The sequence below is a fragment of the Gopherus flavomarginatus genome, chromosome 1 (assembly GCF_025201925.1).
Source record: "Gopherus flavomarginatus isolate rGopFla2 chromosome 1, rGopFla2.mat.asm, whole genome shotgun sequence".
NCBI lineage: Eukaryota > Metazoa > Chordata > Testudines > Testudinidae > Gopherus > Gopherus flavomarginatus.
In genome coordinates, this window is record NC_066617.1 from 53,814,986 (window position 1) to 53,828,961 (window position 13,976).

At 40.9% G+C, this 13,976-nt stretch overlaps 1 protein-coding gene across 5 annotated transcripts in view; it reads left to right on the forward strand.

The window, feature by feature from the left end:
• DOCK4 (dedicator of cytokinesis 4) overlaps window positions 1–13,976 on the forward strand; it is a 423,715-nt gene that overhangs the window by 155,182 nt on the left and 254,557 nt on the right. For 4 of the 5 annotated variants that reach the window (XM_050935998.1, XM_050936000.1, XM_050935999.1 and 1 more), the window contains exon 6: window positions 12,879–13,027. The exons of the other annotated variant lie outside the window; for it this stretch is intronic. In XM_050935998.1, the coding sequence (XP_050791955.1) occupies window positions 12,879–13,027 (149 nt within the window). The remainder of the gene's footprint in view (window positions 1–12,878; window positions 13,028–13,976) is intronic. 5 annotated transcript variants of the gene reach the window in all.

Sequence of the window (13,976 nt, forward strand, 5' to 3'; positions counted from 1 at the left end):
TAAATTTTATTTCTATAACCCTTTTGGTGATTTTTAAAGTGTTACATAAACAGGAGAGGTGAAATATTATCATGTAAAGCAAGCATAAACACATGAAAAGACCTAGGTTTACAATTGATGATTAAAACTCTACTATCTACACAATATACATAGACATAAAATATAAGAACTTAAATATCTTAGAAAGAGTAGCCAATTAGTTGTTTTAATTGTCATATTTGAATTCAGCACATCAAAATACATAATAAATATCACATTTTATCTCTGAAGCAGATGACTTCTCAAAAATTGTAGACCAGTGTATTCAGCCAGGCCAAGGAATTGCTCTGGGCAGGGATGCCTGTAACATAGTGGCCATGAACAACACATTGTTTCTTTTTTCCTTGTTTTATTTCCCTTTCCTGATACCTGCAGCTGTGGCCCAGCCATGTTAGTAATGGTTTTTAAATCTATAAACAGTAATGTTTTATAAACATTAAGAAAATTGACTGAAAGGGGGACAGGGGAGTGGAAGGGACATGGTCCCATTCTTCCCTGACTACAAATGTGGGGATTCTGGGGAGGTGGGCAGGACTTATGGGACATGGAGAGGGGGAACTATAGGGCATAGAGGATTGGCACTGAGAGAGGCAGGGAACACCAGGACATAGAGACAGAGGACCATAGATAGATGCAGCCTTTTCATCTACATTAAAAGGTTTGTAGATACACAAAACTGATAGAAGCCCTCCACTTTGAACATTCCCTCCACCATTCTTAATCCTATACCCTACCCAGTTTGAATTTTCTTTCCTTCCCTCCCATCACCTTTTATGAATGCAATAAGTAGAAGTAGTATGTCACTTTCGGCCTTACTGATCTCCCCACCTGCAGACACTACACACAAACTCCATTTAAATTTCAGGAATTTGTTTTTTAAAAAAGGGAACTCTCCCCCAAAGTTTGTTAGAAAGAGATAAGGCAGAAAGTGTTTCATTGGCATTTAGCTAGCATCTCCCCAGAATTACATTTTCTTTGTGACAGTTCCACAGCTTTATAAAAGTCAAATATTGAATCTGGAAATGGCTGATTAAGGGCTCCAGCCAGTTGTCCATCATTGACTATTGCCAGGTCTAATTTACATAACCCACCCAACATTAATTATGCACCCTATAATTAGGTAAAATATAAGCAACGGTCAAAATAACAAATTACTCGTATATCATAAAATCCAATTTCCTATCTAAAGGATACTCTTCTAACTTGCCTTACTATTAACATGTTCATATGTGGTATTCCAGTAAACTATGTTATGATGTTGACTGCAAAAAAAAACTATATGAGTTAGTTACTACATAATGTAGTTATAAGTATGAACTTGAAGGGTCTTGCATACACTTAAACATCCTATAATCAACAGACTTTATAGCACTAAACAAATGCAATCATGCTATTTCTGTGAGTAAAATATTCTTCTACTGCACCCACACATCAGTGAGAGAATTTATACAACTGACCAATCTGAATGTTTCCTCGAACGATGTTCCTTTCACAATCTTTGCATGCTGAACTTACATATAGATTCAACAATGTATGTCTAACAGCATATTTTTCAATACAGAACAAAATAAGGGGCAAGCTTAAGATACGTTGGGTCATATTGAGTCATAGAATATTAGGGGAATTGACTGGATCCCTTAATTGTTCATTGCTAGACTTAACTTTTACATTTTATTTTTACTAAGGGACCTTATTTCCAAACACGCTGAGTATCTGCCCTCTGAAAAACCAGATCCCTTTAAGATATCTCCAGCTGGACACTTAAAAATGGAGATGTGCAAAATCACTAGTGATTTTTAGAAAATTTAGATCAGGAAATTTTGAGAGTTGTTTCTGCAGGCATCTTCTACACAGGTTGCATGGCATTTGTGTTTTTAAAGAACCTATTTTACTGTGGTTAGCACAGACCAGATATAAAGAGAGAGGGCCTGATCCAAAGCCTGTTGAAGTTAATGGAAAGACTGCTCTTGATTTAAGTGTTTTGAGTCAGATCTGTAGCGTTGTCATTAGATAGAGTGGTGCTGCCTAGGTGGCTTGCATCTCTTGTTCTGTGAACCCTCACCACTCCAGCACTTTGAGCAGAGGCGCATTGGAAGTGCATTTCGTTTTCAGTATATTTGAACCCCCAGGCAGGCCTATATTGTAGTAATTTAGTAGTGTACATGTACCTCTTGCTTTCCGGAGTAAGTTGCTGCAGTGATTGCCACTTGGGGAAAGTTTGTTTAAAAAAATGTGTTTGCTTATAAACATAGTACTTCTACAGTGTGTTAAACTGGCAGGATGAACTGCAGGATTCTTCAGAGTACTCTCTGGGTCTTGCAAATTTCCAGCCAAACAAATCCCAGGGGCAGCCTTTAAAATGTCCAAAGCGGTATTTCTTCTGCATAGTTCCACTTGCGGGATCAAGGTTCCTGCACTGAAAGCTTCTGGAACCTTCTGGAAAGCAGTGTCCATTGGGGCCATTTGCCCTTCCCTCCCCCTGTCATCCTGATGGGTTCTGAAGGTATAAAACGGAGAGTGGTTCCGACTACCCCTCAGTTCCTTTCTAACTGCTGAAGGTTCAGCAAGCTCCAGTTGCACATAGTGTCCTTGATGCTTGCCTCTTGTTTTTTTCTTTGCCTTTTTCTGCCCTTTTGATGCAAATTTTGTTTATAGTTTGTCAGCCAGATTTTTCCTTTAAATGACACAAGGCAATCTCCATCCAGCCTTTGCTTTGTTTGGACCACATCACACACCTTAACGGGTATGGTAGCTCACCAGGCCCAGTCAGCTAAGATGACACTGAATAAGTTCAGTGTCACCTTCAAAAAAGTCCCTTAGAAGTAAGTTTGGCTGCCTCTCACACTGCTGCACAGGGGAGGCATCTCAGTCTGGTCACTGTCAAGGTCCCTGGCCCTGTTCAGGTTCACCTAGGAGACCTGCCTATGTGCTTAAAGTGTCTCTCTTGATGTTTCCAAAGGATCTGGATCTACGGTTTCCAATTTCTGCCACCCAATGTGGATATGGAGCTACGAAACTCACATCTAGATCCAGCAGCCTAGTGTGGATCTGGGGCTGCAAAACCTGGATCCACAAGAGAGCACTGATTGAGTGCTACCAAACCTCCCCACCTCCCCCCCCCCCCCCAAAAAAAAACCCAAACAAACCAAAAAAATGTATATGAATCCATGTCTGATAAATATTGCTTTGGATCGCTGGTAAGAGTCTGAATCCAGATTCTACAGTTAAACATGGAAACTGTGCTTGGCAGTTCTTCAAGAAGGGATCTGTTACCTGGGATCCAGCCAGCATGAGGATCTGACATCTTTGACCATTGAGTCACTTGTTTACAGGTGCTTTACCACTAAGGTCCAACATTCACCCAGATCGATGGAGTCTAGTGCTACATTTCCAACACCGTGATCTTTGCAGAACTGCTTGCCTCACTCTGTGGTGCTGGCACTAGGGTGCTGGGGGTGCTGCCACACTAGCTTGAAATAGAAATAACAAACACCAAATACATGGTTTTCATCATCATCACTTCCCACTATAAAAATTATTGCAGCACTCTGGCCTCACTGATTCTTTGCCCAGCAGAGTGGTGTAAAGAAGCAGATCAGTGTGGAGGTCTCGCAACACTGGAAAAAAAGAAATGATCAGATCTGGAATGGTGGATCCCTCAGTTTACATGACAGTGTTTACACACTGTGTTTCCTGTCTGGCCATTTTCAGATCCCCTGCTTGTCTGGGAGAAAGTTTTCCCTTCCAGCGTTCTATCTGTCAGACTCTTGCCCTGAGATGAGGTGAGAAAAGGGACTGTCCATTGTTAGGCTCTCTTATTATCGGAAGTGGAAAAAGCAAGTTTACTTAGTTCTGGGCCTGTCAGTTCCCTTGGTTCTGGGTATGAACTTGAGTTTTTCTCAGGCTTCCCAACATGGAAAGGTTCCAGCAGCGGGGAAAGTCTCCAGCAGCTCCATGCTGCCTCCTTCTCAGTCAGTGCCTTCCCCCAGCTACATGTAGCTACATGCCACAGTGCGAATGCAGCCTTCTCAGTGCAGCATGTAGCTGCACTTACTGCACACACTACTGCCAGTATAGACAAGGCCTAAGTGTTGAGACATCCATCACCTACACTTAATGGTGCATAAGATTTGTTTCCTGGCCACAATGCGAATGAGATTTGCCCATCTGTCATACAGTGTGTGTCACTGGGCAAAATGTCTGGCTGTACTAACTCCCTGAGATTCATTGTATTGCTCTCTGGGTTCCAGAAACAGAACTCTTCCTAATTTCCAGACATATTCCAGAGTTGGTACTCTTTCTGTGCCATGGTCACATGTTTGTCTGTCTCTACAAATAACTCTGACTGGAGTCAAAGAAGACCTCTGTCAATAAAACTGTACCTTACTACCTGGCTTTTCTTTTCTGTGGCAGCAAGAGTTCCATTAAATACCTGGCTGACAAATGATTGGGTATCAGTCTTTGCATAGACTTGTCCATCAGTAGAGTGTCCAGATGGTTCTTCACTAGTAATTTGCACAAACAAGGGTACTCATTTAGGAGATGTGTGCTCACTGATGCCTTGATATATTCCAGACTTTGAAACTTTCAGGCAGTGGACAGGTTCAGTATTGGTGCTCTGATGTGATATACTGAATACCAGGCTATATTTGAGGCCTTGGTTGGGCTTTTTGTGACTTTACCATCTTTTCTTGAGACTAGGAACACATGAACTATAATGTCTCAGTACTTTCCAGTTTCCTTGTTTCATAACATGGGGAAGAACATCCTTCCAGGGAGTTCCTTCCTTCCTGACATCTGCAGTAAAAATCCTAGAAGATGTAAGGGATTCTTCACCTTGATATTCGTCTGCTCCAATGTTTGTGATTTCAGTGGAAGATGCAGTCAGAATCTGTCTAAATTCTGATGGGACAGCATTATGGGAATGCGTTATACACATCACCAAAAAGAAGTTTATGCTAGCCAATTGTCAGTCAAATTTCCTGATCATAAAGGTCAGTATCCTCATTGTATGGGTCCTATATCTCATCTACCACAGGAAAATGATATATTCATAGATTCTTTAAGAGCTTTTCACTGGACTGTACAAGTTCTCTAACCATAGGTCCATTTTATATTATCTTGTTCTACAAGTGGGGTAAAATCAGAAAGGCTAAGGCATAAAATGTGTTCTACCTAGCAAGGGACGTAAAAGGCAAGAAGAAGAGGTTCTATAAGTATATTAGGATCAAGAGAATGACAAAAGAAAGTGCAAGTCCTCTACGTAGCATGGTAGGAGAGCTAATAACAGGTGACTTCAAGAAGGCTGAAGGATTTATTGCCTATTTTGCTTCAGTCTTTGCGAACAAGATCTGTGATTAGATACTTAACACGATTAATATTAACAACAATTGGGAAGGAACATAAGCCAAAACAAGAAAAGAAAAGTATTTTTAGTTAAGTTAGATATATTCAGTTTGGCAGGCCCTGATGAAATTCAGCCTGCAGTACTTAAGAAAATAGTTGACGCAATCTTGGACCCATTAGTGATTTATCTCTGAGACCTCATGAGGAACAGGTGAGGTCTGAAAGGTCTAAGAAACATAGTACCTCTTTTGAAAAAGGGAAGCAAAGAGGACCTGGGTAACTTCCATACCTGGAAAGATACTGGACCAAATTATTAAACAATCAATTTTTAAGCATCCTGAAGACAATAGGGGTAATAAGTTATAGACAGCATGTACTTATGAAGACCAAATCAATGCAAACCAACCTCTTTTTCTTGTTTGACAAGGTTACTGTCCTAGTGGTTGGGGGGATGCTGCTGCATATGTAATATATCTTGATTGTAGCAAGACTTTTGATTTGCTTTAGTAAGGCATATTGCACTCTCATAAGCAAACTAGGGAAATGTGGTCTAGATGAAATTACTATAAGATGGGTGAACGACTGGTTGAAAGACTGTACTCCGAGTACTGTTGTTATCAATGGTTCTCTGTCAAACTGGGAGGACGTAACTAGTGGAATCCCACAGCGGTCTATCCCAGTCCAGCACTATTCAATATTTTCATGAATAACTTGTGTGACTGGACACACACGGACACACACGGACACACACACACACACACACACAAGCCTGGAAGCCTTGGAACTGCTGTGCCCCCAAACCATTCAGCTGGGTTGGCCTCCCACACTGCTCTGCTTGTGATAACCAGCCAGCCGCTCTGGGGACTGTTACTACCCAACATGACAGCAGGTTGTGCCATACATCCAACTGAGTCACCTGAGGGCTTTTCCTAAGCCACTCATGGACCGACAATAGAGGCACCAACCAATTGCCCAGTTCCCCAGCTTTGCAGCACTACTGGAGTATAAACTGAGAATTATACCATCTTGCACTGCACAGAGGTCTGTACGGTGCAGGCTTATTAAATTAGTCTGCATCCCCCGTGATGCAGGGAAAATATGCAACAGCCTTTGTTACTAGAGCTGAGATTTCCAAACACTTCACTCAAAGACATATTGGTTAAGATAAAACATAACACAAGTTTATTAACTACAGAAAGATAGATTTTAAGTTGTTATAAGTGATAAACAGATCAAAAGCAGGTTACCTAGGAAATTAAACAAAACCACAATCTAAGTCTCATACAAACTAGATAGGATTTGAATCAGCAATATCTCACTCTGACTGAGGTTTTAGCTTCCTTCCACAGGCAGGGCTTTCTTCTTTCCCACCTGGGGCCCCCTTCCCCAGTTCAGTCTTTGTTCCTCCAGTGTTTCCAGGTGTTGTTTTGTAGGGGATTGAGTCCTAGTCATCATGTCACTTCCCCCTTATATAGTTTTTCCATATGGCTTGCACCCCTTTGTTCCAAGCTAGGTTCCCAGCCTAGTTTGTGAAAAAGTACAGATACCAAAATGGAGTTTAGTATCGTGTGATCTGGTCACAAGCCTTTACATGCTCCTGATGAGTCATGGCATGACTGAAGCGTCCACAGGTGAGAATAAGCTCGTCCACTCTGTTTGTTGAGCACTGTCTAGCTTCTTCGTTGTAGTATTGCTGAAAAGGACCTAGGGGTTATAATGGATCACAAATTGAATATGAGTCAACGATGTGATGCAGCTGTGAAGAGGCTAATATTCTGGGATATATTAACGCAAGTGGTATGTGTGAGATAACAGGAGGTAGTTGTCCCCGTCTACTTGGCACTGGTGAGGCCTCAGCTAAAGTAGGGTATCCACTTCTGGGTACCACACTGTAAGAAAGATGTGAACAAACTGGAGAGTGTCCAGAAGAGAGCAACAAAATGGTAAAAGGTTTAGAAAAACTGGTAATGTTTAGTCTTGAGAAACGAAAACTGAAGGGGGACATGATAACAGACTTCAAGTATATTAAGGGCTATTATAAAGAGGATGGTGATCAGTTATTCTCTGTGTCTGCTGAAGGTAGGACAAGCAGTAATGTTAATGCTGAATCTGCAATAGGAGAGATTTAGGTTAGATATTAGGAAAAACTATTCTAACTGTAAGGCTAGTTAAGCACTGGCATAGGTTGCCACTTGAGATTGTGGAATCCCCATCACTGAAGATTTTAAGACCAGGTTGGACAAATACAGTAACTCCTCACTTAAAGTTGTCCTGGTTAACATTGTTTTGTTATGTTGCTGATCAGTTAGGGAACATGGTTGTTTAAAGTTGTGCAATGCTCCCTTATAACATCATTTGATAGCCGCCTGCTTTGTCCACTGCTTGCAGATAGAGCAGCCTGTTGCAGTTAGCAGGTGGGGGCTTGGAACCAGGGTGGACTGGCAGCCCCCCTACCAGCTCCCAGTTGCCCTAAGTTCCCTGTGCAGCAGCCACCCAGCAGGCTATCAATTGCTGCCAGTTCAGCTGTCCCTCCCCCCCACTGCCCTGTGCTGCTCCTGCCCTCTGCCTTGGAGCTGCTCCCCAGAGCCTCCTGCTTGGTGTGTGTGTCTGTCTGTGTAAAAGGTTGGGTAATGTAAGGGTGGCTCCCTTCCCCCTTCTCTTGCACCCCACTTACCCCATCTTCCATAGAGCAGGGGACACACACGACAGGGCTCAGGACAGAGGTAGCTTCCTGGCAGCAGCTGCCATCTCAGCTTGTTGATCTACTTAACAAGGCAATGTATTTAGAGTGGGGTCAGCATACTTAAAGGGGCAATGCGCATCAATCTCTCACACATGGTGTGTGTCTCTGTCTCTGTCTGCCATGCTGTCTCCCCTCCCTCCTTTTGTGCTGCCTTGTAGTGTGTGAAGCTACATTATCAATGAGTTAACCCTTGAGGGCTCAGCCAATTGCTAGTTCATCATTTAGCAGTAAAGTATTCCCTGGGAAATATCCCATCCTCTGACTTGACCACCTCAACCAAGCTTCACAATCATCATTGCTGTGTACCAGTATTAAATTGTTCGTTTAAACCTTATACTCTGTGTGTGTGTGTGTGTGTGTGTGTGTGTGTGTGTGTGTGTGTGTGTGTGTGTGTGTTTATATAGTCTTTTGGTGAAAAAAATTCCCCTGGAACCTAACCCCCCCCATTTACATTAATTCTTATGGGGAAATCGGATTTGCTTAACATCGTTTCGCTTAAAGTTGCATTTTTCAGGAACATAACTACAGTGTTAAGCGAGGAGTTACTGTACCTCTCAGGGATGGTCTTGATATACTTGGTCTTGCCTCAGCATAGGAAACTGGACTAGATGACTTCATGAAGTCCCTTCCAGCCTTGCATTTCTATGATTCTGTGAAATACTAATTAAGTCCTTTCCCCACATGGATACCATGGTTATGGATGGTTTTGATCCAAAGACAAATAAGTCCTAACATCAGTACCAAGAGTCTCTATATGTTGCCATTGAAGTAACAGGGTTTTTGAATGTTGGTCCAGTTGGTACCAAGTTGCTGTCATAGAAGATTAGGGTTGGAAGGGACCTCAGAAGGTCATCTAGTCCAACTCCCTGCTCAAAGAAGGACTAATCCCCAGACAGATTTTTACCCCAGTTCCCTAAATGGCCCCCTCAAGGATTAAACTCGCAACCCTGGGTTTAGCAGGTCAGTGCTCAAACCACTGACCTATCCCTCCTCCAATCATTAGCTATCATTAGGTATGGTTACTGATCGGCACTTCTATCATCAGTATCATGGGTATGATATTAATATCCATAAAGTCCTTGTTTCCAAACTACTGGGTCTCCTGCCTGAAAGATGAGACACAAGTCTCCATCCAGGTTTGAAATTCTCTGACAGACATCTTGAGTCCAGATTGCTTGATCTCTTGATTATGAGTCTTATTCTAAGATCTAAAAGATTCTAATGAAAAGCAGGAGTTTTTGATCAGTCAAATCTTCTCTGTAGCTTGGAAGACATCTTCCATCTGGGCATCTCTTAACTGGATGGACCTCATTAACTCCTGAACTATTATTGTACATTATTTAAAAGAAGATGCCTTCATGACAGCTCAGATAGTTCCATGTCCTTTAAGTTGCATTCTTACAGAACAGGTGATCTTGCCGACATCTCCATCTCATCAGTCTAAAATGTCAGAGATGTGCATCTCTTTCAGACCACTAGGATGTCTGTACATCCTTTGGCATCACCTACATTCAGAATGAGAGGTATCATACTTTGCATACTCAGAGAACTTTGTCATGATTAATACCAGGGCAAAGCCTATTTACTAGTTCTCCAACCCCTTGGAGAAACGGAGCTGACATGAGGAGCTAATCCATCATAGTACAAAGGTTGCCCATCTAATGTGCTCTGTTTCACAATTATTGGGACCTGACAGGGCTTTGACTTACTGGACAAATATAGCCTCCATGGTATGCCCTGACATAATCTCCATTGCATCATGTTGCATGATTGATACTGCAGCTATATATGCTTTTAGCAAAAATGTTTCTTCGTTAACTTTGTTTCGGGAGAGCAAGATCAATGGTTTCTATTCACTCTTGAACTGTCATCCAAAGCTGATGCTTGTTTATCTAGAACTCCTCAGCTTACTTTCCTGGGGGATAAACTGCTTGCTAAATTCCCACAAGTGAGAACATGCAGATGCCATTTGAAGAAGAAATGAAGATTATTTACCTGTACCCGGTTTTCTTCCAGATGAGCCTCTGCATATTTACATTCCCTACCGCCTTTCCCCACTTCTTCAGTCTCATGTTAAGAATTCTGGAATTAGTGGGAGAAACTGAGAGCTGGTCAGGACCATTCCCCCTTTTATACTGTCTGAACCTTCCAGGATGGAAGGGAGAGGGAGGGGCAAGTGGCCCCAGTAAGAATGTTCTGGAAGCTCGCATCACAGGCACCTTGATCCCACAAGTATGAATATGTAAAGGCTCATCTCAAAGAGCTCTGGTTATAGGTAAGTAACCTTCATTTCTTTCTTGATTTAAGAATATTTGAGCAGTAGGGGAGTTGAAAGTTGCGTTTTTTGTTTTGTTTTGCCATTAAGTAGAAATCAAACTTTTTTAAAGATCCAAAAGTGACTGCAAGGATTCGTTTGTCAGAAGAGTAAAATTAGAATTATAAATTCAGAAATTAGTCATTTTCCATTTTGCTGTCAGTAGTAAAGAATGGTTCTCTATGGTCCATAAAACAACAGGCCTGGCTAGTGTCAGTAGAGCTCGTATAAGGCAGAGTGCTATAGAAGCAGCTAGTCTACCACATTTTTAATCTGATGGCACTACAGTTTATTTTTCAGCCTAAGACTGCGTGCGTTTGCTAATCTGTCTGGTGTGTTTTCATCTTGTACAGGACCCTATAAAAGCATGTCTGTCTCCCTTTGGGATTCTCTTGCTTTTCAGGTAACACAATAGCAATTAAATTTGACAGTGAAGCTGTAATGAAATTGTATGCACTACTTCTTAATTTGAGATAGGCTTCAGTGCTTCATTATTTAATGTGAGTCAAGCAAAGAGATCTCATTAAATAAGGCTCCTGTACATATTTAATATGACAGGGATGTGGAATCTACTCCTTTTTGTAGTAAGATATGTGGGCTCTAATTTCGTAACATATATGATTAGTTGAATTAATATATCACCAAATAGTCTGTAAATACAATTATTTTAAATGTACGTACTTATTAAGGTGCTTAGAACTGTTCTTCATTATTTTAACTCATGGGAATCTTTCTCTGCTAACTTGTATTTTTCTGCACTACGTTTCTAATAAAAGTGAAATTAATACATCTCTAGGGTCTTTCTTAAGCCTCCCTCGTCTTCTGCCTCAAAACCAAAACAAAAAAATCCCTCCTTAAGTTTATAATTTTGTAGGCAAAAGCATTTTAGTATATCAATGTATTCAATAATACTAGGATACCTTTTGTACCAAAGTGCAGCTGTAAAGCATAGATTTGATTAATATTTTGGATATTTTAATTTCTCAGCAAGAGTGACAATTGGAAAAACAAGATGTTCTTTGGGTCAGGGACCATATTTTTGTTCTGTCTCTGTACAGCATCTGATCCATGATCAAGGCCACTAGGCATAACCACAATGCAGATAATTATAAAATATCCAAAATATTTATAGAGCTTGTAAGATATTGAACATCAGACTAAAATAATTGTGAGGAAGGTCACATTTTGTGTCCTGTGGTGGTGTCCATTGTCCATGGCCTAGCCTATATTTGATATTGGAGTTGAGCTATTTGAAAAAGTATATTTCTTCAACAAAATTAGGGCCTGCTATCACTTACTGAAAGGAATATTGACCCACTGGTGCCTGATGGAATGTTTTTCAGAGTTTTCCATCTGGAAGCAGCTCTATCATCTAGATATTCTGGTTTGTTTCTGTTTTAAGGGACCTGTGCATGAGTATCAAGACCTGTGTTGCTAAGAAGTTCATAGGATCCTGTTGCTTAATCTTCTTCATAGCAACCAATTATGATTATTTGGCACCAAAAGTGGGCTTGGTGCTTGCCTCAAAGGATTTATGCTGTAAATGAAATAAATAAGGAAGACAAAACAAAGCGGTTGGGAGGGGTTGTTGGGTACAGAAGTTACAGATACGCAGTAATGATGCGACAGAGGATTTTGACTTCTCATGGGAATTGTGCAGCAGGGGCAGCTGATGTTCCTGTGTTTATGCAGCTGTTCATAGTAACAAGGAAAAGAGGAAGAGGAGATACTGTGCCAGGATAAGAAGAACTAGCTCTGAACACAATGTTTTTCAAAACTTTGTGTTACGTCATCAGATCTTAAAGATTCAAAGCACTTCCTCAAAACAAGGTTCTCCAGACAATACAAGAAATATGACAACGTTAATTAGTGAGAGTTGGAACTGGTGAGGGAAGGGGACTGTTGATGTCCTTGGTTTTTACGGGAAATGAAATATACCCTTAACCACTGTTAAGGTGGGAAAATGTGGGGTGAAGAAGTCATAAGGCAATTCAGATATTTCCCCCTGTTTGAGAGTCAAGTTAAGCAGAAGGTGCCTGTCAGGAAAGATTTCAAAACTTGTGCTTATAAGTATTTGCAGTTGACCCATGATATATACTACCAGTAATCAGGCATGTCTAAATAAGGACTGAAACGGACCCTTTGCTTCTCAGGCCGGCAAGAAGTAGTGAAGGCTATGGAGGCAGTGGTTCAAAATTAGCCTTTAGTGAACACAATTAGGTTGTGCTTGAAGTGATGTTGAGTCTCTGGATTTGTTTCTACCCTCCTCACCTGTTCTTTGACGGAGGATCACAGTAGATGGGGCCAAGAGAGAATGAAGCACAGAGGGAGAAGTTAGGGAGGGTCCTAGAAGAGCTTTTGTCCCCACCTCACAATGTACCTGTTCGCATTGTTGACCTCCTCAGTTGGTATAACTGTTGTTCGTATATCTGACAGAGAAATGAAGGGGATCTTTTTCATCGACTATGGCACATAATGAATGAAATCCTGGACCTGAGAAGGCAGGTGCTTGTTGGCCATCTCACCCATGACCGGATGAAGGATGTAAAACGGCATATCACTGCTCGCCTAGATTGGGGCAATGAGTGAGTAAGAGCTTAATAATAGAAACAGTTATGGTAACCCAGTCATAATAAATGAATCACTGTGCCACAATTGTATGCTCATGGTAACGTTAAAATAAAGAACTGGTTTGTGGCAGAAATGCTGAGTCTGATGTCAGCATTTTCTGAGGACTTCTCCCCTCCCATCAGTTCTCTTCTGCAAGGGGAGTGGATTTGAACCAGCACATTCTACACTTTGAAAATAAATGATTCATAGCTTTCCTTTATTTAAAAAAAAAACAAAAATAAAACAAAAAAAGAATATTTGCTTCATGTTGGCATTTACCTAGCAATCCTAGAAATATAGGGCTAGCAGGAATCTTGAGGTGAAAGGTGACTTCCTTTTTAACACCTTATCAATACATGCAGGGCCATATCTTCAAATGGTACAAATCACCATATGCTGATTGATGCCAGATGAGGTTTTGGTCCAAGATTTTTACTTTAATTCTGTCATGGGTCAGTTTTTACCTGGGCAGCTTCAAAATATATTAAGAAACAAACAAAAATTATTAAAGAAAACCCATTAGATGCCTGCATTTTGCTTTCACCTGAATATTTATTTAGGAGCACTAAGTAAATCATATATGCTGTCACTGTTTTGATAGCAAACAAGTATTTTTCTGCCTTTTTATTTAGCTAAACTCGTACCATATCAAAGGCTTTCACTTCACTGTTACTAACTGCATAACAACATCATGAATTCTAGAAATAAAAAATGAATAGCTTAAAGTTTTGATGTTGAATGTGGCTTTAACTTTTCCAGATACAGTTCATGCTGATCTTGACACTATCTTGCACAGTTTGAAAGGCCAGCAAGCTCATCTCTATTCCAGACACGCTGCACGTAGGAAAAGTAAACACAATAGGCTACTCTCGACTCAATATTACTTTTGAAAACGGCAGCACAGATTAAAAGCACATTGGCGCT